General features: G+C 39.9%; 1 protein-coding gene across 1 annotated transcript in view; it reads left to right on the plus strand.

Annotated features, from left to right (window-relative positions):
• LOC124799152 (NFX1-type zinc finger-containing protein 1-like) overlaps positions 1–25,611 on the plus strand; it is a 146,515-nt gene that overhangs the window by 108,085 nt on the left and 12,819 nt on the right. Inside the window, exons 6-8 of the mRNA XM_047262689.1 lie at positions 4,541–4,730; positions 7,668–7,947; positions 14,848–15,169. Coding sequence (XP_047118645.1) covers positions 4,541–4,730; positions 7,668–7,947; positions 14,848–15,169 — 792 coding nt within the window. The remainder of the gene's footprint in view (positions 1–4,540; positions 4,731–7,667; positions 7,948–14,847; positions 15,170–25,611) is intronic.

Raw genomic sequence — 25,611 nt, forward strand, 5'->3', positions numbered from 1 at the left:
CAAACCTACGTTCATAGCATTTGTAGACTTAGAGAAAGCTTTTGACAATATTGACTGGAATACTCTCTTTCAAATTCTGAAGGTGGCAGGGGTAAAATACAGGGAGCGAAAGGCTATTTACAATTTGTACAGAAACCGGATGGCAGTTATAAGAGTCGAGAGGTACGAGAGGGAAGCAGTGGTTGGGAAGGGAGTGAGAAAGGGTTGTAGCCTATCCCCAATGTTATTCAAACTGTATATTGAACAAGCAGTGAAGGAAACAAAAGAAAAATTCGGAGTAGGTATCAAAATCCATGGAGAAGAAATAAAAACTTTGAGGTTCACCGATGACATTGTAATTCTGTCAGAGACAGCAAAGGACTTCGAAGAGCAGTTGAACGGAATGGACAGTGTCATGAAAGGAGGGTATAAGATGAACATCAACAAAAGCAAAACGAGGCTAATGGAATGTAGTCGAATTAAGTCGGGTGATGCTGAGGGAATTAGATTAGGAAATGAGGCACTTAAATTAGTAAAGGAGTTTTGCTATTTGGGGAACAAAATAACTGATGATGCTTGAAGTAGAGAGGATATCAAATGTAGACTGGCAATGGCAAGGAAAGCGTTTCTGAAGAAGAGAGATTTGTTAATATCGAGTATTGATTTAGCTGTCAGGAAGTCGTTCTGAAAGTATTTGTATGGAGCGTAGCCATGTATGGAAGTGAAACATGGACGATAACTAGTTTGGACAAGAAGAGAATAGAAGGTTTCGAAATGTGGTGCTACGGAAGAATGCTGAAGATTAGATGAGTAGATCATATAACTAATGAGGAGGTATTGAATAGGATTGGGGAGAAGAGAAGATGGGGGCACAACTTAACTAGAAGAAGGGATCGGTTGGTAGGACATGTTCTGAGGCATCAAAAGATCACAAATTTAGTATTGGAGGGCAGCGTGGAGGGTAAAAATCGTAGAGGGAGACCAAGAGATGAATACACTGAACAGATTCAGAAGGATGTAGGTTGCAGTAGGTACTGGGAGATGAAGAAGCTTGCACAGGATAGAGTAGCATCGAGAGCTGCATCAAACCAGTCTCAGGAATGAAGACCACAACAACAACAACAACAACAAACTGAACTAAATGCCTAGGAATTACAATTACAGACAACTTGAATTTGAAAGAACACACAGAAAACGTTGTGGGGAAGGCGAACGAAAGACTGGAATTTATCCTCAGAACACTTCAAAGATGCAACCCATGTTGTGAAGAGACTGCCTGCACTATGCTTGTCTGTCCACTTTTTTTTAGAAACAGGGGAGAGAGTGTCATGGTGGGCATCATTAAATCAAAGGCATTTCTCATTGTGGCAGGATCTTCTCATGAAATTTAAGTCACCAACTTTCTCCTCTGGATGTGAAAATATTTTGTTGAAGCTGACATACATAGGGAGAAATTGTCATCATATAATCGGGAAACCAGAGCACGCATGGAAAGATATAGCTGTTCATTTTTTCCGCTTGTTGTTCGAGAGTGGAATAGTAGAGAATTATTTTGAAGGTCATTTGATGAACCCTCTGCCAGGCACTTACATGTGATTTTCAGAATATCCGTGTAAATACAGATGAATAATGAAGTGTGATAACTTTGGAAGTATTCTTTTTTCAGAGATTTGGCGGTTAAGGGATTTAATGATAAATTTTATTTCAAGCTGGGTTTGATACCACTGCCTGTGAAGTCACATTCTTCTAGTAAGAGGACACAAACACACAAAACAGTAAAACAAATTTTTAGATTATTTCAACATTCTTGGTGTATTCCTCTGATTTTATTCTGTTCAGTTATTGAAATAATCACACCATCTCTGAAACTACCAATGATTACATATTAAAGTCAAGTGCTCTTGTGATAAACATTAAAAATTAGTTGGGGAGAACTGGGAAATAATTCATGGAGGCTGACAGATGATGGCTACTAATTGCCATGAAAATGAATAACAGTTTTGTGTTTTATTAAATTAAAATTTAGTATAGGGTAAGTCAGTCATGAAACAGTGTCTTTTACTCCAAACAGATGTAATGTTTTATCTAAACTTTTAAGATTCGCAGTCAGAGCTACAACAGTTAAATGTGGGTAAGAAGTTCTGAAAGGAGACAACAGATCTGGCCCACCATAGATACAATTTTTTCCTTGGATTACTGGAAAATTTACTCATCAACCTTACTGAAATAAGATGGCACACACAAAGTAAAACAACAATCTGTGGAGGAATATTGCTCCGGTTTGTCCTTTGTTTCACAAACAGCATATCTCCCATTAAAACACGAAGAAAGTCAAAAGTACATATAACTTAGCACACTGTGTGTGTAATAATGATGATATAAATTATGAAGAATTTGATAGAAATGAAATTTATGCTAGTCATGTGAAACTGAATGAAGTATGAGAGAGTCAGTTCAAATTCATGAAATCCTGCTTACACACACACACACACACACACACACACACACACACGTACGTTAACTTGGTATAGTATATTGTGCAGAAATCACCAGAACTGAGGTAGGAGTTCATAAATCTAGGGGTACTGGATCAATGTAGTGCATGGTGAGGAAATAATAAATAGGATAGAAATATCAAAATTTATAGGTGTTGATACCAACAAGAATTTACACAGGAAAAAGCACATTTTGCAACTCCTAAAACATGCAGTCTTCGCGTCTTTTTGTTAGCTGTTCTCAAGTTTTCTGCCTGGGTGAAAGATTATGCACTCAAAGATTGCTGTTGTTTCGTCTGTGTATTGAAATATTGCCAACAGTGTAATATTAGCAAAACCTGACTATTACAGATTTCCATTCTTGACCTCCATTTTTCTTTATTTGCCTTAAGCAACTCAACCTTCATTTTAAGTGAAATAGTGGTATGTTTTGTATTGATTTCTTCATCACGCAATTCATAGTTTTACACACAGAAGTTTTCAAGTTCAAAAACTGATTGAGTGTTTTCACAGTGGCAGTACCCAAAGACCAAATAGCAGCAGTAGCAACCGATGTTCGCTTTGTTTGGCCTAACTAAATAAATAATCTACAAATGTCTGCTTGTGTCTGTGTATATGCGGATGGATATATGTGTGTGTGTGTGTGTGTGTGTGTGTGTGTGTGTGTGTGTGTGTGTGCGCGCGAGTGTATACCTGTCCTTTTTCCCCCCTAAGGTAAGTCTTTCTGCTCCCGGGATTGGAATGACTCCTTACCCTCTCCCTTAAAACCCACTTCCTTTCGTCTTTCCCTCTCCTTCCCTCTTTCCTGATGAGGCAACCGTTGGTTGCGAAAGCTTGAATTTTGTGTGTATGTTTGTGTTTGTTTGTGTTTCTATCGACCTGCCAGCGCTTTTGTTTGGTAAGTCTCATCATCTTTCTTTTTAGATATAAATAAATAATCTAATATACCTGGATGAATTTGTGACAGCTGAAAGCAGGTATACAAGTGTATGAAGAGTTGATTGGTTTTTGTTTCATGTTGAAAGAAAGTAAATATATGAAATTGTGTAGTATTTTGCTGGGACTGAACTGGTATTTATTTTGTTTTTATTTATTTTTTCACATTATCCAATTTTTCATTTTATAAATTGTGACATCCAATTTTTCATTTTATAAATTGTGACAATATATTACACTATACAAGACATATCGTGCAACTGGAATGTCCAGTTGGAGAGAAAACAGCAGTGAATAACATTCTGGGTAATCTGTGAGCAGTATTGTGGACTGGTGTGATCTTGCACCACTGTAAACTGTTTCTGGATGTTTGAATATGCATCTTCCCATCGACAGTTCATTCACTCACTGTTTTCAGGTAACAAATGTTAAATTGTGCATCGAAATGGTTCTACAGTAGCTTGGTATCCCATATGGTTTCCTTTCTGCTGTGAAGTTAATACTGGCAGATGACATCCTTATGGATGTGGAAATATTGTGTTCAGCTGACAGTTCATGGCATAGTAGTAGTATTGTAAAAAAAGTAACAAGAAGTAGTGAAAATATGTGGACAGACTACAGCTGAGTAGGAATAATGTTATAATTTGCAAATTGCAGGGAAATCGCTCATGTTTTTTTATGTAGATTTTTTTGCATAGCAGCAAGAAAAGAGGATGTTTATTAGTTTCGGAAGTGTCTTGAATAATAGAATACAAGGAGACTGGTTGTCTTTGTAAAATGACCCAGAGGCACAAGTGGGGAAAACTCTGCCTCTCATATAAGACTGCTCTTTCTCTTAACATGTCTCTGGTGTGTTTCGTAAGAAAATTTCTTATCACTCTAGGAAAAAATTTAAAAAAATTACTGTGGCAGTATTTGGCTTACAAACCATCTTAAGTTCCTAAAGTCACTACAGTTGTTCTTATCTTAAAGGGTTTCCTATACATTTACTGGGACATCATTGGAAGTCAAATTCTTTTTTCCATTTTGCAATTGGTGTTAATTGTTTTTACTACAAGAACAGTGACTCACAGTATGTAAAAATGCAGATGAACGTTTCTATACTATTTTGTCAATTTCTTTCCCTTTAGAAGCTGAAGTCAACTTCACTGATAAAAGAAGTAAGAATTGTATGTGTGGACAATTTCAAAGGTGAAGAAAATGACATCATCTTATTGTCACTAGTGCGAAGCAATAAGGATGGTAATATTGATTTTTGGAAGGTAGAAAACCGAATTTCTGGCGTCCTTTCCAGAGCAAGGAAAGGATTTTACATCATTGGTAAGTCAGAATTCACTGTTCACCATCCCTCTTAAGTAGCACTCTACGCATTTGTATTTCAGGCTTATAAATAATACACCAAAAAAGTATTTTTTATTTAAAGAATTGTCAAAGACTAAGAATACTGCCTTAGGGAAACACAGCGACCATCTTGTAAACAAAATTATTTTATCATATTTTTCAGCCTTTAGTCACACAAATGGTGTTGTAATCAGTTGTGACTTCTTAACAAGGTATCATTAGATGGTCTGAATGTATCACGTAGTAGCTGCTCCATGGCTGGGATGAGGGGGAAATTTTGTCCAAAAGACCTGGACTGTTACAAAAGCAGTTGCTGCATATTAGCATCAGTTGTTTTTAACTGGCTGTTGCATTTTATTCCAAAGTTTTCTGTTACATTTTTCAAGGGACTTCAAATAATGGTGTAAAATACGGGAAAACTTAAAATGTGGGAAATAATGTTTTAAGCTGTAAAAGTTACGTCTAGGATCCTCCCATTTTTGCACTTTACATGTGATATATGTACATAATAGGCATCCAAATACTAGTCAGGGACTTGTTTATTATCTAATATAAAACTGCTGATGTAACTGGAATTGTGAATCATAATTTATGCTTTTGAAAATACTACACCTGTCATTCATTATTTAAATAATGAAACACTGCACCAGTTACGAATTTTTTCATGCTTAGTGATGTGTTTCAAAAATTTTTCTCATTGTGAAGTGCAAATATTTATGTAAGTATTGTGCTTGGTGATTGTATGTGTGTTGTTTACCATCTCTTACACCATAGTTGTCCTTTTGAGGTTATCAGGTACTGTGTATCCTCAATTAATTGAGAAAACCACACACACACACAAACTATCACTCTCATTGTTTGTTTGTGAAACATCACAAAAAATACTTGTAAATACTGCATTTGATTATGAGAATAAATTCTTGAAACTTGTCTGCTAAGCATGAAAAAAATACATAATTGGTACTGTGTTGAAACCAAAAACATTGAGCAATGCAAAATGAGCAAAGATGTGGATTATCAATACAAGTGATCAAATGACAAAACGTGCTAAATGCAGTTTGACAAAGGTGTCATGACGAGAATAAAAATCACAAGGCTCTGTATGTGCAGTGAAGACAGCATGGAAATTGTTGTGATTCGTCATGATCTTTTTATTCAAATTAACCTAGTTACTTCCAAGTAGAGCTTGGCAGTGGCATGAGATACAGCATGAATTGTTCTGACTTTTAGCCATTTACCGGTTCAGACCCACTGACAATGGGCAGAGTGCCTTGATGTCAAGAAACTGTAAACTCGTAATGTTTGTAAACACTGCTTGACAACCAACTCCATAACGGCTTCATTTCATGTCAATTTCTCCACAAACATTAATTCATAAAGTGTAAATAATGGCAAAATTACAAATATGTTAACACGAAATGGGGTGCAAATTAACGTAGTGGACATGGGAAATTTGATGGGAGTGATAAAAGAAGTCATGATTGGTGGGAAAACATTAATTCTGGGAATGTAACAGTTGGGTTATAGTGTATTTCTATTTATAAGCCTGAAATAATTGAATAGTGTTTCATTATTAAACTGATAAAACATTTCTTTTATGTGTTGTTAACCACGTTACATTGCAGTCTATAAACTTTTAAAGAAGTTTGATATCACGAACTTGGTAAATGAAACTGGTTCATTGACCTTTGATTCTCTTAGGGGAATTCTTGTGGACGTATTTCAGAAAGGTTACTTGTGTTGCTTTGCTGTAGCATTATGTAGTTCAGGGACATAACAAATGGGATAAAATTATGACCTGTTTGGTATGTTATTAACTACTTTGCTCTCTCCTTTTTGGGCACCTGGTATTTGCAAATTCCTGCAGAACCCATTCTAACGAGTGTATATCATTATCAAGCATCAAAAGTTAACAAGGATTTTAGTGCATGAAAAATAAATAAATGTTGTATGTGTATTGCATATCTTGTGCAGCATATACAGTCTTAGTAGCCCTATATGTAAATATCAAGCACTTGTTCAAACGCATAATGCTCAGTCAGCTCTAGAAGGTCCTTCTGATGATTAATGTGGACCTCACTTCTGACAGTGCTTCGTGTATATGAAAAAAGGCCAAGTCACACTGTGGTTTAGAGTCCACCCTAAATAGTTAATCTTAAAGACATTTTCAACTTTTGTGTTCCTGTCCTCCTCAGTTGCGCGTATTACTACGGTATATTGATAATTTTCACTTATGGACCGTCTGACAGCAACTGAATAAAACACAATTTTAGTGCCATACGCGTTTCGCCTTTTATTTTCTGCAAGGCATCATCAGTGGCCTGGAATATGTACATATGTTAGCTATTTTATTTACATTTTTGTCACTGTGCCTATAGGTTATAAACAGTTCTGGTGGTTGGTATTTCCTATTAAGTAGTAGTGTTTTGAACCTGTAAGTACAGTTCAAAACATTACTACTTAATAGGAAATACCAACCACCAGAACTGTTTATAACCTATAGGCACAGTGACAAAAATGTAAATAAAATAGCTAACATATGTACATATTCCAGGCCACTGATGATGCCGTGCAGAAAATAGAGGCGAAACGCGTATGGCACTAAAATTGTGTTTTATTCAGTTGCTGTCAGACGGTCCATAAGTGAAAATTATCAATATACCGTAGTATTAATCTTAATGCTTTGTAGATACATCTGTAAGGAAATGGGGCTTTTCCACTCTCACAGAACTAAACATAGATACAGTGATCTTAACTAACAATTATCATGTAATATGATTCTACTGTAGTATAGCAACAAACCTCAAAAATATAGAGACCTCGGTAGGATTTGATTTAAGAAGGCTTCCTATAATACACATAAGTTAATGTTAATGGCAGCTAACAATAGCAAGCAATATTGATTTTTGTTTACAGGCAACATGGACTGTTTTACTTCAGTTAGTGATACATGGAAAAAAATAAACAATGCATTCAAGAGTATGGCAGCTATTGGACCCAGCCTTGCACTACACTGCAAGTTTCATAGTGAACAGCTGAGTTATGTATCTTCGGCAAGTGATATTGTGAGCTTGCTGGAGGAAGGATGTCAGCTTCCGTGTAATGACAGATTGCCATGTGGCCATACTTGTCCCCTTTCTTGCCATTTAGAGGACCGCGATCATTCAAAGGTCAGGTGCACAAAATTGTGTGAAAGGTATGTATGACAACAATGTATTAAAAAAGTCAATTTATCCATTACAATATTATCTCAATCAAACCATCCATTTGAAATTCAGTGCTGAGTGAAAGCCTCTTCCACACTATCCTGTGCATTTCAGCCTTCCACTGCACTACGTGCTTGCATCCATGTTGTTCTAACAGTTCTTTTTTAATGCCATCTGTTAAATTACTATTTGGCTATAGGCGTGGTTATTTTCTTACTTCTTGGAATCCAGCAAAGTATTTCTTTGGTCAAACTACAATCAGTTTTCGTGGCTACAAGTCTAGCCCACCTCCATTTCATCTTCATTGTATATGCGAGTGCAGGATTTCTCAGCGAATTTCATATATGAAGTCTTCACAGGTTGTCAGCCGAGTAGCATCGTTGTCTCGTAGCAACGTTTCGATGGACTGCGTCTCCATCATCTTCAGGCAAAGTGTCGGGATATCGTCAGTCGTGGGCTTGTTTCTGGACCGCTCTCCACTTCCCGCGGCCGGCCAATCACGCGCCCGCGGAATTGCCCGATGCGCCTGGATCGGCCGGTGGTGGTGGTGGTGGTGGTGGTGGTGGTGGTGGTGGTGGTGGTGGTGGTGGTGGTGGTGGGGGGGGGTGGGGGGGGGGGGGGCGACACGTGTGCGGGGTTTGAGTCCCAGCGTCCATCTCAATCTGCTCTGTCCGCGGCCCTTGGTGGAACGGAACGTTCTTCTCTGATTTTCCTGATTGCAGGCTCCCAGGCTGTGCTGAGATGGTAGCCACTGTCGCGGTTGATTAGGTTGTCGTGTAACCGTATTTCTATGGACTCTTTGATTACAGAGTCCCAAAATCCATTTGTACTGCATATTTTCTGTGTCTCCTCGAAATCGAAGGTGTGCTTCTCGTTAGTACTATGTTCCGCCACAGTAGATTTGTTGGTCTGACCCAAGCGTACATGCCTAATGTCTTCACTGCGGCGCTGTGAGATGCAACGCTACGTCTGTACTATATGTTGCATCCCACATTCGCATCCGATTTTGTGCACACCGGGACTTGAACCCTGTGCATGCGTGCCCCCCACCACTGGCCGATCCAGGCGTATCGGGCAATTCCGCGGGTGCGTGATTGGCCGGCCGCGGGAAGCGGAGAGCGGTCCAGCAGAGATATAAGCCTGCGACCGACGATATCCCGACACTTGTCCTGAAGATGATGGAGACACATTCCATCGAAACGTTGCTATGAGACGATGATGCTACTCGGCTGACAACCCGTGGAGACTTAATATATGAAATTCCCTGAGAAAGCCAGCACTCACATATAACATACATCTACGGGGAGGCTATACATTGCAGTTACAAGATGCTGCAGAAGCTACGGAGCGTGAAGGGAAAGCTGCTCAGCAGGTTGGCCTTCTTACTCCGATGTCGGGATAAAGAAGTGATGCCTAAGTTCGCCAACTTGCGGCATCCTGTCAATACCAACAGGACGAGACACATCTTACGACAGGCGAGCGCGGCCCTAGTACGAGAACACATCAGGGTCACAAGACTGGAACTCGACAAGAACGCTAGAAGTCTGCTTTCTCTACACCTCCGATTGGCTTCCTGTCGCCCAGAACACACCTGGGACTGGATAGAAGGCAATACCTTTGCCAATGGCGAATGGTCCAAGAAGAAAGCCACCGAAAGGCAGTGCAAGAAATTCCTTCATCTTCTGGAAGCACGACAACAGAAAGAAAAACCATCTCCTAACAAACAAGGTGGTCATTAATCTAACAAATAAGGAACTGGATGGGCCGACACAAGAGGTGCTGTCCAAGGGCATAAACTTCACCCCAGTTCCGAACACCCTGCCGAAATGGGACATCATAAGTGGGGTAGAGCAAGCCACAAGGAGACTACCTGAAGAAGCTGCAGAAGAAGTGAGAAGAGATGTCTGCAGAGTACTAGACAAAGCAAAGATGCCGAAGAATAACATTTCGGTGGCGGAACGAAAGGCGCTACAGGCACTCAGGGAGGACCAGGACACAGTGGTCTTGGCAGCGGAAAAAGGCAATGCTACGGTGCTGCTTAAATCCGAAGGCTGTTGGCTGAAAATTGACGCCCTCCTGCAAGATCCTGCCTATAAAAGACTGAGGAAGGACCCCACCACAACAGTGACCCGCAAGACTGTTGAGATGCTCAACAACTCGGGACTAGAGAAGGATATCATCAGGAAGCTTTACCCGAGGGCACCGGCACCACTACCTCTGTATGGCCTCCCAAAGGTCCACAAAGAAGGTGTCCCATTACGACCTATTTTAAACACTATTAACTCGCAGACATATGGTATTCCTAAGCATTTATCACAGATGCTAAAACCCTTGGTGGGTTTCGGACCACACCATGTGAAAACTCGGCTGAGTTTGTGAAAGTACTACAGGGAATGCGGCTGGAAAATGAAGACCTACTAGTCAGCTTTGATGTGACATCCTTATTCACACAACTACCAGTAGAAGACTCCCTGGCTTTACTCAAAGAACACTTTGAGGAGGATCTCGTCAAGCTCTTTTGCAGTGTTCTATTTAAAGTGTGGTGGGAAGTTCTACGAACAGATAGATGGTGTAGCTATGGGCTTCCCGTAGCACCAGGCATAGTCAACCTATACATGGAGCACTTCGAAAGGCTAGCACTGGATACTGCTAAACACAAGCTGAAAGGTTGCTACAGGTACATTGATGATACCTTTGTAGTTTGGCCACATGGCAGGGACAAACTGCTAGAGTTCCATTAACGTCTCAACAGTATACATGGAAATATCAAATTTGCCATGGAGATAGAAGAGAACAGAAGCTTACCCTTTCTAGATATCCTGATCACAAGAAACATGGGCGGCACGCTGGGACACGCAGTGTATAGAATAAAAAACACACACGGACCTCTATCATAACGCCAATAGCTGCCACCACCCTGCGCAATGCAATGCTGTACTCAACACCTTAGTGCACAGGGCCAGGTCCATCTGTGATCAGGAAAGTTTGCCAGGAGAATTGCAACACCTAAACGACACCTTCAAGAAAAATGGATACAGTGCGACACAAATAAGGAGAGCTCTGAAGACAGACCACAAGAAGAGAGACTGGATGAAGACGAAGCAATGGGCTGTGCGTTCTTGCCATATGCGGGTCCTCAATACAATGCACTTAGCTTTTCTCTCTTATTAACTCATACACAATGTTTTGACAGCAATCTCTGTCTTGTTTAATACCCCATCTTCCACCTTTAAGCTCTCATGTTTTCAAATCTTGCTTGGTGCAATCCACAACAATCAGTCTTTCTTCCTCATCCCATCAGGTTAGTATTCCCTGACCCAGGGTCCTGTGTGGCTTTTCCAAACTCTACCCTTTTCCTGAACCTCACCAGCTTTTTGCTTCACCCTTTTCCTTTCCCTTCAACCCTTCTGCCAGAAGATGGAGCTACTGGCTGCAAAAGCTTGCAAACTTTAATACTTTTTATATGTGTGTTCTCCTGCCGCCGCTTGGTGAGTAGAATTTTTATCAATTCAGTTACATGATATTTTCAAAAATTGTGTTCACCCCCCCCCCCCCCTTCCTACCTCCCATTATTCTACTTTCATTACCAAGCTTGTGTATGGTATGGAGTCAAATGCATTTTGGAAATTAATGACTACTGCATGCACTTGATAGATTTTTTTTTTTTTTTATTTGTGGCTCTCATGACGTCATACGAGTAAAGCTGGCATTGTGTTCTGCAAGGTCAATGTTTATGAGCTCAGACTATGTTATAAGTTAGATTCTATGACAGATGGATCTTAGTGGTATTAGATAACAGGTCACTTTTGCTAGTTGTCTTGTAGATGGCCAGTATCTGTCCCTATATTCTAACTACTGAGCACAGTGTTTTGTTTGATGGCTCTACAGTACATTATGGTTAAAAGAGTGATTAATTCACAGCTGCAAATTCTGTATAGAATCTGGTAGGGATCCATTTGGCCCTGGTGATTTGTTGAATTTCAGTTGTTTCTGACCACCTTGACATTATATTCACTTTTCTTTGCAGCGAATTAAATTGGGTGGTACTCACAGAGTCTCCTTTGTAAAGGAACATCTGAAAATGGATTTCTACTTTGATTTGCTATCCTGAATTGTAGTTCACATGTTATCTTTGAGGATCTGGACATCATCTTTGGTGCCACTGACAGTCCGTACATATGACCGGAATTTCTTCAGATTGTCATTTATCTTTTGATACGATTCAGCTACAGCAGTAACCGAAAGCTTCATGCATTGCCCTTTCGACAGCCAAATGAATTTCGTTTAGCATCTCTCTGTCTATAGCTCTGTGCTTTGCATTGCATCTCATATGTAGTAGTCTCATTCCCTTTTATAAGTTTCTCTTTCTTCTCTCTCTCTTCTCCCCCCCTATCACAAACCGCTCTGCTAGGTATGTATATAAACAGTATACAGTAGTTGATAAACTTCTTTTTAAACCTTAACGTGAGTTCTCTGACATGCCTCTGCCCCGAGATAAATGTTTCAGTTTCCTCCTTGAGACATGTCCCTACTGTCTATTTGTTTAGTCTACTGAGTGTGTAAATTAATACAAAGTGCAAGTGTCTAATGGCCTCTGATACAGTTTCAGTGTTTACATTCTCAAAGATGCCATTAGATGCAATATTTTCCCATCATGATTGGGAGTCTGAACTCTTTGTTCTGAGTAGCTTTCAGGTAAAGTGTGTGGTATTGTTTCACAGCTTATCTGCACTCTTACATGTTTTCCCAATAAATAAAAGATGATTGAAGTCTCCTCTATGTGCCATTATCCAGTCCTTTAGATATGCACTCAGATTCATTCCAAAAATCTTGCTACTGTGAGCTTAAGAGTTTAGCCAGTGCACTGTACTTGCTTTCTGTATGTGCCCTGGCACTTGATTTTGAATGCTTTAGCACTTGACCACTAGCATTTCAATACTTTAGTTTTACTTTTTGCCACGTGGTTCTTGTTCACCTGTAGATGGCCTTATGATTGCCTGAAACCAGTCATGATTGAACCAATAGGACTATTTACAACTGAAGAAGTTTATTATCAGATTCTAAGTATTGTATTGAAATTCTATGAACAGAGCAGGTCTTCTCAGCCTTCTCTGGAATGTCACTGGAATGATCAAAGTATGACTTCCAGTGTGCAACACAGTTGGCAGTTGATAGCAGTCTATTTCCTCAGTGGCTGCTGTAATGTAACACCCTCTCACCCTGAGACCCATATTGGGAGGAAATTACACAGGTCACAGAAAGTCGAAGTTTGTATATTCAAAATAATAAAGATTTAGGAAATAAACTGATCACAGTATACAACCTGTAGAAAACCTTTAAGATTACTAGGTACTCTAAATGTAACTCCAAATGTAAGGTTATTTGAGACCAAAAGATAGAATTAATACAAAAGGTTACAGTAACCAGATCTGATATGTTCATTCTTTAGTTATATTGTAAACTGTCAAGTTAACATTTACCTTGGTTCTGTGAGTTATAACAGTTACTCTAAGGAGGACTGTTTATCAAGAGTTAATGATATTATACTTCAAGCATATATGACAAATAGATCTGAGAAGTTTTGGATTTATTTATGCCATTGCATATTGTGCTGAATTCTAAACTTCCAGCATGAACTTCAGTATCGGAAGTAGTTGTTCTTAGAGCTTGTATTATCCACACTGTGTCAAGAGATGGATGGATAACATAACATTTTTAATATCCAGTATTTGAAACTAATTGACACACTGGAATAACCATCAACCTAGGGAACATTATTAAAGTAATGTTTAAGCAGCTTCCTCCTCTAGTTTTGTGATGGTTGTAGAATTTTGAAAAGGCTTGGATATTCGCACTACAGTTTTTGTCTGTTGTAGGTTAATTTTATCCTTTGAACAAAATTGATTACTGAAAATACCTGGTTGTTGTCACAAATATGTCAGTCTCTCTCTCTCTCTCTCTCTCTCTCTCTCTCTCTCTCTCTCTCTCTCTCTCTCTGTGTGTGTGTGTGTGTGTGTGTGTGTGTGTGTGTGTGTGTGTGTGTGTGTGTGTGTGTGTTCCTTAAGTGATTGTAAATCTGATAATCATTTATAATTATTTTATAGTTTCAAATGTCCTCTGTGTGAAATATTGCAAGACTCAAATCCAAATGGCAGAACCTCTGGCATTTGCAATTTTTTTCTTTCCTTTCATTAGTTACTTGTAATGATATTTCCAAAGAGAGGGGATAGAAATTTCCTAATGGACGTTTCGTCTTTAATCCACTAGCAAAATAAATGCACTTGTTGTAAATAAAGCACTGTAATATTACTGAAAATGTGGTAAAATTTTAAAAATTATTTTATTCTCAGAACTGGAATGCTCAGTGCATACCTTTATCAACTACCATATTTCAAAATGAGTCAAAGAGTTTCAAACTTCAGAAACAAAAGGGAAACGGCGAGCTATCATATGTTGTTAGAAGTACACAAATACTGAAAGTCAGTACAGTTCTTTTTTTTTTTTTCTTTCAGATATGTGTGTTTTTATCTTACCAAGTTGGTGTAAGGCAACACCATTTGATATTAGCAAGTACAGATTAGCATATAGATACAGCCAAGGGTTTGTTGACATGAGCATGAACAACATCGTGTACAGTTTGTTGTCCTGCAACCACAAGGACACTCACTTTTAATTGAAAACTCCAATCATAAATATGTGAATTAGTCACCACTGTTTGTTTTCACAGGGTGGGTGTGATGCAGAGTTTCCAGTAAATCTGTTTCAAAGGTTCAGGGTCATTATTGTGTATAATTGATGACTGTTTCTGTCAATTGTTAGTTGTAACCGGTTACATCAAAACCGTTTCTGTGTAACAGTCTCTGTCATCCTTTTTTATTTCACATTTTCAGATCACCAGCAGGCTGCAAGTTTGGTCATCAGTGTGAGAAACAGTGTTATGAAGAGTGTGGTGTCTGTGGCATCTGTGGAAATAAAGTCGTGAAGATATTGCCTTGTGGCCATACTCTAGAAGTGGAGGGCAACATAGATGCAGCTAAGCAGCTATGCACAGTTAGCGTTCTTATTAAGCTTCCGTGTGGCCACGAAACTGTGAAGCCCTGTCACCAGAAAGCAGAAAAAATCGTCTGCCCACATCCTTGCGAGAACCGCTTACGATGTGGACACCAGTGCCTTAGAAAATGTCACATCAATCATGATCCAGATCATTTAAGAGTAAGTATGAAAAGTGTCATGTTCTGGTGCCCATAAGAATTTTTCAGTGCTGTGTCCGTCTGTCACAATGTCTCCACAGTGCAGCCAGTGAAAGACCAGTGGTTTCGGAAATGTTATCAAGTCAGGTTGCCACTGTGTTGATGTTGTGTTAAGTATTATTAAACTGTGCTGCAGGTCCATTCGCAGTGTAAAGAATATGTAAGACTGAGAGGACCTTGTGGAAATTTAGTTACTGTTGCTAGCGCACCAACAGTGAAAGCCAAGTATCTGGGTCTGGCACAGTTTTAACGTGTCCCAAGTATTCATCACTTGGGTCACTTACTCAAAGAATAAAGAAATTCATAGTGGCTTTCTGTAAGTGGCAACGGATATTTCATCATTGTCAATCGTATTCAAATGCCCAGTGGGCCTATAACCACCAGGACCACTTTTACAATCTGACATACTAGAGCCACTGAAATTCAAGTGTGAAAGCTTCTTCAACTGCTGGTGCCTGCAATAGCAATGTTGGTGGTCCATGCTTCCTTTTTCTTCATTATCGTTATGTCAGGAATAAATAATAATAATAGTAATAATAATAATAATAATAATAATAATAATAATAATAATGGTTTAAGTAACAAGGAAGCTCTTTCATTAATTGATACTTTTCGTGGATTATTCTGCCGACTTCATCATGCCTTTTCAAACATTCTGTGGGTGCCAAGGTTTTACATCTGGATGTAATGTGTGATACTGTCTCCTTGTGACCTCCCAATACTTGCTGTTGCTATCATCTGTTCCTTGTTCTGTAAGGATGTATGTTCAGCAGCTCCTTTAAGTAACAAGGAAGCTCTTTCATTAATTGACACTTTTCGTGGATTATTCTGCCGACTTCATCATGCCTGTTCAAACATTCTGTGGGTGCCAAGGTTTTACATCTGGATGTAATGTGTGATACTGTCTCCTTGTGACCTCCCAATACTTGCTGTTGCTATCATCTGTTCCTTGTTCTTTAAGGATGAATGTTCAGCAGCTCCTTGTTATTACCTGGATGTTGTATCAGTGTTAGACAACCATCAGTTTCTGCATGTAAACTGGCATAGGTCAACCAGTTGTTTGAGGCTTGCAAATCAATATTATCCTAGATGAGGTATTTCCTGGGCATTTCTTTTATGAGCCAGCCTATTATCTTCGTATTAATGTAGACGTTGTGACAGTTAACAAATGTTTCTATTAGACTGAAAGGTTTGTAATTAATGTCAGCTGCCACTGTTGCTTTATGGATTGATGAATTGCTGTTGTGAAAATACTTCTTCAGATTCCAACTTTGCTTTTTGTGCAGCTGCATAATATCTGTTGGCTCCCCGCTTCCTTTCTCATGTGGGATATCCAGTTTTTCAACAGCTGATGTCTCGCAAAAGGCATCATACTTTGTGACAGTCCTCTGCATTTTCCCATCTTTCTTCCAAGTCTGTAAAAGTATGAGCAAAAATTTACAATTTTTTATTGCTGAATTTCAAACTTAATTGAATTATTCACTTAAAGGATAATTAGAGAATGTTAAAAAAAGGTTATATTAAAACCCCAAATATACTTATGTTTATAAAATAACTCCACAAAGAATAAAATGTCTTAGGACAAAATATGTTACTTGAATATCTTTCAAAACTGTTTGTAGTGTTTTTGATAAACAATAAAAATTATGATAATACACTCTTGCACAACATTCACCTTCCTGTGTTCGTGACTGTGTAAAGGCTCTGTAGTGTGGTACAATACATAGAGGTACATCACATTCTTCACACACCCACATATATTGCTATTCCCTCTTATTTTTCTTCTCATTTGCATCCTGAACTTGGCTGCACATCCCACAGATTCTGGTAGGGTCCTACTTCTTTGCAGTAGCTGGGATAATGATGGGACATGATGGTCAGTTAGACAGATGGTATTAGTGATTGTTGATGTATGGCCATGTGCTTTTGGAGAGATATTCAGCTTTCATCTGCTCAGTCACTGCCACATGAAAATCAAGAGCATTCTTTGTGCCTCCAGATTTCTTGTACAAGCTGAATGTATTCCAGAGAACCAATTCAAGTACTTTGACAAATATTTTTGGTAGTATTTTTTCACTCCTTTCTGTGTTAATGGATTGTTTGCTATATGTTGATCAACTTTAGCCACTCCTCCCATTGTGTCTGTATGATATTTTATTTATTTTTCATTTCTGCATTGTGCATAATGTTCAAAATAGGGCACATTGTGCTGCCTGTTTCATCTTGTTTGCTATAACTTTAACCTCTTAAAAGCAACAATATCTCACTTTTTAAATTTCTTACAGTGATAGTTTAATGGCATATCTTTCCTAGAAGGCCGCACAAGCCATGTATGTCAGTTTTCTTTGTAATAAGGTGGTTTGCCAGTTGGGGAGGGATGTAGAAATTATCAGCTGTAAGCCAGTAGTCTTTGATGAGAAGGGGTTTCATTAGGGTCAGTGCTATTTGAAATTGTGCCCTTACATGTATATAATATAATTATAGACCATACTTAGCCAGACTTGGACTCTCACAATATGTAGGTCTTCCAAATCCTCTTTATTGATATATATTGAACCCAACCTAATCTCCATGTATATAACATGAGGCTCCAGGCTTTGGTGCCATTCATCTCTGGAATACAAAGATTTTTCAATTTGTTATTGAGATTTCTCCTTTCTTCTGGACGCATTCCGCACTCCTGTCAGCCATCTGTCCCTCAGACTTCCTCTTCGTCTCTTTCCTTCCAGTTTCATCTCATGTATCCTCTTTCCCTCCATTCTCTTTAACATGTCCATACCATCTCAGCCTTGATTTCTCTGTCTCCTCCTGTAATGGTTCCACCTTTGTTAATTCCCTGATCCTCTCAGTTCTTAACCTGTCTATCTTTGTCACTCCAGTAATGTTTCTCAAGTATTTTGTGTCACTAGCTTGGACTCTGCTTTTCTCTCTTCCTTTCATAACCCAGGTTTCTGATTTAAATGTCAAATGCAAATGTCAGGATCGGGACATAGTATGACTGGTATGTAACCTTTCTACTGATTTGGGGTACGTCCTAGCTCCATATCAGGCCTCTGACATTCTTCCGAAATTCTTCTGCTTTTCTCCCCCGCTCGTTTATTTACCTGCCGTTTTTTCCAGCTTCCTGTGTTAGGCTTCCCAAGTACTAGAAACTCTCCACTCTCCTCAATTGTTGCCCCCCCCCCCCCAAATTTGTTATTTCAGTTGTTCCTCTCTCCTTCTTTCTTGTTGTGATAATCAACTCAATCTTATATATAAAAAACAAAGATGAGGTGACTTACCGAACAAAAGCGCTGGCAGGTCGATAGACACACAAACAAACACAAACATACACACAAAATTCAAGCTTTCGCAACAAACTGTTGCCTCATCAGGAAAGAGGGAAGGAGAGGGGAAGACGAAAGGAAGTGGGTTTTAAGGGAGAGGGTAAGGAGTCATTCCAATCCCGGGAGCGGAAAGACTTACCTTAGGGGGAAAAAAGGACAGGTATACACTCGCACACACGCACATATCCATCCACACATACAGACACAAGCAGACATATTGTCTTTAAATATGTCTGCTTGTGTCTGTATGTGTGGATGGATATGTGCGTGTGTGCGAGTGTATACCTGTCCTTTTTTCCCCCTAAGGTAAGTCTTTCCACTCCCGGGATTGGAATGACTCCTTACCCTCTCCCTTAAAACCCACTTCCTTTCGTCTTCCCCTCTCCTTCCCTCTTTCCTGATGAGGCAACAGTTTGTTGCGAAAGCTTGAATTTTGTGTGTATGTTTGTGTTTGTTTGTGTGTCTATCGACCTGCCAGCGCTTTTGTTCGGTAAGTCACCTCATCTTTGTTTTTTATATATAATTTTTCCCACGTGGAATGTTTCCTTCCATTATATTGATATCATCAACTCAATCTTACTTACACTAAATTTCATCCCATATTATTGTACTGTGTTCCCTTAACATCCAACTGCTCTTGTACTTAATCCTCCTTATTCCCCCAAATCATCAGATCATCTGCAAACACCATAGCTTTCACCTTCCTTTCATCAATTACTTGTGCTACTGTGAACTCATTTTATCATCCATCACTAAAATGAAGAGTAATGGTGAAAGTGCACCTCCCTGCCTCAAGCCATTTTTCTGCTCAATCCAAGCTGACCTCTCTCCTCCCACTTTCACACAGCTCACGCTTCCATGGTACATTTGCCTTATCCTAAAACTAATCTGTTTTGCTACTCATCTGTTCTCCAGGTCTTTCCACACTTTGCTTCTATGTACACTATCATACGCTTTTTCAATTTCCAGGAAGGTCATTAGCAGATCTATTCCATATTCATAGTGCTGTTCCTACAGTTGTCTTACAGAAAATAAATAGACCCACCATGAACCTTTCTGTTCTGAAGCCATGTTGTTGTTCTCTCATTCTTCCTTCTAATTTTGCCCAATTCGTGCTACCAAAATTTTCTCAAAGATCTTTGCACAATGACTCGTCAGTGTTATCCCCTGATAGTTCTTGCACTCTTTTTCTATTTCCCTTCTTAAAGATTGGGACAATTATTCCCTTCTTCCAGTCTTCTGGGATCATCTTCTGTCTCCACGCAATTTACATTACTCAATACAGCCATTGTATCTCCACCTCTCCTGCTGCTCTCGCCATCTCATCCAGACCTGGTGACTTCCCTCCCTTCATCTTGCCCAGTGCCTGTTCCACTTCTCCCCAAATAAGGTCTTATTCTATTTGCTGTTCCTCCTCTTTTTTTCTCCTAGACTTGTTCCTCCTCATCCAGGTCTCCATTCGGATTCAGGAGTTCTTCAAAATACTCCTTCCACATATTCTTGAGTTCCTCCTTATTCTCTACATCTTGTCCACTTTTGTTCACCATTCGAGCATAATCTGTCATACCGTTCTTCCTCTTACTTTTAATCATCCCATGTAACACCTTTTTTGAACCTTCACTATCCTCCTCCATCATTCTGGTCCACTGTTCAATCCACTTTCTTCTTTCCTCCACCACCACTGTTTTTGCTTCTTTCTTTCTTGCCTGATACTCTTCTCTTGTCTCTACTGTTCTCTTCTGGAACCATACCCTATGCTCCCTATTCTTCTTCTGTACTATATCCTTTGTTTTATCATTCCATCATTCCATCTCTTTTTATTGCTGTCCTCCCACATATTGCTTCCGCTGCACTTACTGATGTTCCCTTGAATCTACCCCATTCCTCTTCTACCGTTTTTGGTTCATCCTTTCCTTTACGACTTGTAGGCACTGTAGCCTGCTTTCTTCCTGCTTCAGCATCCATACCCTTATATGTCTTTCTACAGGAAGTAGTCAACTATTAACTTTCTCATTACGTCTTGGCTGTACCAGGTAATCTTGTGGCTCTCTCTTTTCTTGAACCAAGATTTTCCAATCAGCAAGCCATTCCTTTGACAGAACTCTAATAGTCTTTCACCTACCCCAAATCTCATCACTGTTCGTGTCTATCTTGAGCATATCTGTTAGTCTTAAGTGACTGCAAAATTGACCAACTTAACATCAATTACTTTCTTTATATATCGCATCACATATTAAGTGTCATTTTGTTTGAAGTCTGAAGACAGTCCAGTAAACGGAAATCTTGGAGGTATGGGAGGCAGTTCTGTTGTTACGTCTACTTCATTCTATTTTCTGATACTGAAAAAACTTAACATCACTTGAATCACTTCCTTGATCTGTCGTAACTTCACTAACACTGTCGTGTCTGAAGCGTCATTTTCTGACCCTTTAAATTCCATATCAAACAATGAAATATCCAGGATGGAATAATGACAGCAGTATGAAAAAAGATAGGTGCTGATCGCCATACAGCAGATATGCTGAGTATCAGGTGCAACAAAAATGCTTTCAAACAAAGCTTTCTGCCAAACAGGCCTTTGTCAAAATTGGACCACACACACACACACACACACACACACACACACACACAGAGAGAGAGAGAGAGAGAGAGAGAGAGAGAGAGAGAGATATTACAGTACTGTGATGAAAAACATTCTTGTATCTTTACAAACTCAATGGCAGAAGCCTGGTTGGTCAGTTAATACAATGCGGACTCTAAAACCAACAATGTACAAAATAACCCTGGAGATTAATTTACTGCATGTGACTGAGGAAAGTTGTGATGAATAGCGTCGTAAACTTCTATTTCTTTATGTAAAATGTGCTATGAACAACATATCTTAAATAAAAGTGGTGGATAAGGTTACAAATGAAAAAAGTGATGTTGAGATAGAAGTCACTGATTATGTCTAGTACACACATCAAAAAAGTTTTGAATCACCTTGGTTCCGAGATTTCCGGAACCTGTACAGAAAATTGGAATAGAGATCAACATAAACATCATTTCCTCCCTTTTTATTGCTCATGAAAGCAACACATTGCATGTTGTACCACCATACAGCAAGACCTTGAGAAGTGGTGGTTCAGATTGCTGTCCACACTGGTACCTTTAATACCCAGTAGCATGTCCTCTTGCATTGATGCATGCCTGTATTCGCCGTGGCATACTATCCACAAGTTCATTAAGGCACTGTTGGTCCAGATTGTCCTAATCCTCAACGGTGATTCAGCATAGATCCCTCAGATTCAGCATAGATCCCTCAGAGTAGTTGGTGGGTGACGTCGTCCATAAACAGCCCTTTTCAATGTATCCCTGGCATGTTTGATAGGTTTCATGTCTGAAGAAAATGCTGGCCACTCTAGTCGAGCGATGTCATTATCCTGAAGGAAGTCAATCACAAGATATGCATGATGGGGTTGCGAATTGTCATCCATGAAGACGAATGCCTCGCCAATATGCTCCTGGTATGGTTGCACTATCGGTCGGATGATGGCATTTACGTATCATACAGCTACCTTCCATGACCACTAGCAGCGTACATCGGCCCCACATAATGCCAACCCAAAGCTGCAGGGACTCTCCACCTTGCTGCACTCGCTGGACAGTGAGTCTAAGGCGTTCAGCTTGACCGGGTTGCCTCCTAACACATTTCTGACAATTGTCTGGTCGAAGGCATATGCGACACTCATCGGTGAAGAAAACGTGATGCCAATCCTGAGCAGTCCATTCGGCATGTTGTTGGGGCCCATCAGTAGTGCACTGCATGGTGTCGTGTTTACAAAAATGGACCTCACCATGCACGTCGGGAGTGAAGTTGTGCCTCGTGCAGCTTATTGTGCATAGTTTAAGCCATAACACGACATTCTGTGGTTGCACGAAAAGCATTGTTCAACACGGTGGCATTGCTGTGAGGGTTCCTCCGAGCCATAATCCGTAGGTAGACGTCATCCACTGCAGTAGTAGCTCTTGGGCGGCCAGAGTGAGGCATGTCATAGACAGTTCCTGTCTCCCTGTATCTCCTCCATATCCGAACGACATTGCTTTGGTTCACTCTGAGACACCTGGACAGTTCCCTCGTTGAGAGGTCTTCCTGGTACAAAGTAACAATGCACATTCGATGGAACCGCGGTATTGACTGTTTGGGCATGATTCAACTACAGACCACAGGAGCCGTCTTCTTGGTGAAATGACCGGAACTGATCGGCTGTTGGACCCCCTCTGTCTAATAGGCACTGCTTATGCATGGTTGTTTACATCTTTGGGCGGGTTTAGTGACATCTCTGAACAGTCAAAGGGACTGTGACTGTGATATAATATCCACAGTCAACGTCTATCTTCAGGAGTTCTGGGAACCGGGTGATGCAAAACCTTTTTTGATGTGTGCAGATAAGAGTATAATACTTGAAACAAATGTACAGCTGTTTTTCATCAATTTTTTAAAGGATATGTAAGGGCAAACATAATGTCTAAAGAGAAATGTAGCAAAAGGTGGGAAATTATAACTGATTATTTGTTACAGTCACAGCTGTGTTATGTAGTGTAGGTGATTAGATTTTCAGCTTGGCTGCAATGTAATAAATAAACTTTGTCACCATGTAATGCTGTGTCAGCATAATAATACTGGAAGAAATATCCAGTAGTTTACATCCTTACCACCGACACCAGCTTTTCTGAATTGCACTGGTGGGAACTTTCCCTGCAATACATCCTATGTTCCCATAACTCTCCTGTCCTCAACCTTTGTTAGTCATTGTCCTCATGCATCCAGCCTTTTCCCTGTTCCCATTCCAGCACTACACAACTTTCATTCCACCACCATACTCGGTCTCTTTATTTCTCTCATTCTCCACTACTTCCCCCCCCCCCCCCCCCCCCCCTTCACCCCTTCCACCTTTCACCTTTCCACCTCTCCCCTGCCCATAGTCTAACCTGCAGCACTTTGCTGTCCGCCCCCGCCACCATACTATCCCTCCCCTTCCCGCTCCAGCCTCCTCCTTACCCCCATCCAGTTGCCACTCCCTTCATGCACAGGCACTGCTGCTCGCATTGTGGTTTCAGTTGCCTGAGACTTCAGTCGTGTGTGTGTGTGTGTGTGTGTGTGTGTGTGTGTGTGTGTGTGTGTGTGTGTGTGTGTGGGCACGCGCATACACACACACACACACACACACACACACACACACACACACAAGATGTCATTGTGAGAGTCTTTTTTTGTGCCTATCTGCGACTCAGCATCTCCGCTATATGGTGAGTATCACTTTCCCTCTCATAATATTATTGTCACAGGATAAAAGTTAGCTCAAAATCAGTATAACCTAAGACAGGTGAAGTTGTACGAATTTCTTTCACTTTTAACGTGGCTCTCTCACATTCAGCTATTCAGACAAAAGGTGTTCCATTCTACAGTAACTACAGTAACTTTGTGAGCAGTTTCATGGTGGCTACATAGTTCTACCTGAAATGATAATAGTACAAGGGTCATTTTTAAAGTGACAACCAATAGGGCATTGTGTCCTCAAATTCTGTCACTTGAATAGTACAAGGGTCATTTTTAAAGTGACAACCAATAGGGCATTGTGTCCTCAAATTCTGTCACTTGACATCTGTTCATGGTCAGCTTCTTTTGACCAGTCTCTCCCTACGCCGCCATTACATTTCCCGTCTCTACTGCTGTCAGTTGTTACGGTTTGTACTGCTTCACTTTTTGCCGTGTTACTTGGTAAGCTTGCCAATTATGAAGTGTGCTTAGTTATTTGGTTGTTAAATGCGAAACAAGTTGATCCTGCTGAAATTCATCAGAAGCATTTTGTAGATTATGGTGCAGATGTAATGAATAATAAGACGGGGTGTAAGTTGTGTAGGCAGAAAGTACAAAATGTTTATGATGAAAAACGATCTGTGCAGCCCACTGTCACGACTGAAAACTTGACACAAAAGATTGATGAGGCCATTCACAAAACAGGCACTGCTCTATTGGACATCTGCATCAGAAATTTTCGCAAAAATTCAAGATCAGCAGTTTTTCACAGTCTTACTGACAAACTTCACGACAAAGAAATGTGTGCAAAATGTTGACAAAAGAACACAAAACAAAGTGAATGGCACATTTTTTGTCCGTTTTGGACCACTATCACAAGGATGGTGATGAGTCACATTGTGACAGGTGATGAAGCGTGGATTGTGCACAGCACTCCTGAGAATAAACATCAATACAGTGAGTGACATCATTCAAACTCAACACGGAAAATCATAGCCACAATGTTTTGGGACCGGAAAGGCGTTCTTCTGTTAGACTTCTTGCCAAGAGGAATGACAATAAAAGCTTAGGCATGCTATTCAAAATCACTGGCAGGCAGTGCTCTATAGCGGCTCTGTTCTGCCTCATGACAATGCTCAGCCTCACATTGTGCGTAGAACAAAGACATAACTTGCCAAGTTTCATTGGGAATTACTGGATCATCCACCATACCGCCCTGGCTTAGCACAATCAGACTTACATCTGTGTCCAAAACAGAAGGAATTTCTTGGTGAAAAGTGCTTGGGAAATGACATGTTGAAAGAAACTGTTACTAATTGTTTGAATGGTCAGGAGGTGGAGTTCTTTGATGCTGGGATCCAGAAGCTGATGCCCCGACCTGACAAATGTTTAAACGTTCAAGCCAACTGTTGAAAAGTGAAAAAAAGTATAATTATAGTTTATGATACAATTTACGTTCATAAATAAACTTTCTCTTACTTCATTACAAATTTGTTCTTACTTTAAAAACGACTCTTGTAATATGTTAACACAAAATTGCAATCCTATAACATTCCTTAGTGCTGGAAAATTGTTCACTGTGTCTGTTGGAGTGGGTATTGTCTTACACCATCTGCTGAAATTCTGTTGTTGTTGTTGTTGTTGTTGTTGTGGTCTTGAGTCCTGAGACTGGTTTGATGCAGCTCTCCATGCTACTCTATCCTGTGCAAGCTGCTTCATCTCCCAGTATGTACGACAGCCTACATCCTTCTGAATCTACTTAGTGTATTCATCTCATGG

The sequence above is a fragment of the Schistocerca piceifrons genome, chromosome 5 (assembly GCF_021461385.2).
Source record: "Schistocerca piceifrons isolate TAMUIC-IGC-003096 chromosome 5, iqSchPice1.1, whole genome shotgun sequence".
Lineage (NCBI taxonomy): Eukaryota > Metazoa > Arthropoda > Insecta > Orthoptera > Acrididae > Schistocerca > Schistocerca piceifrons.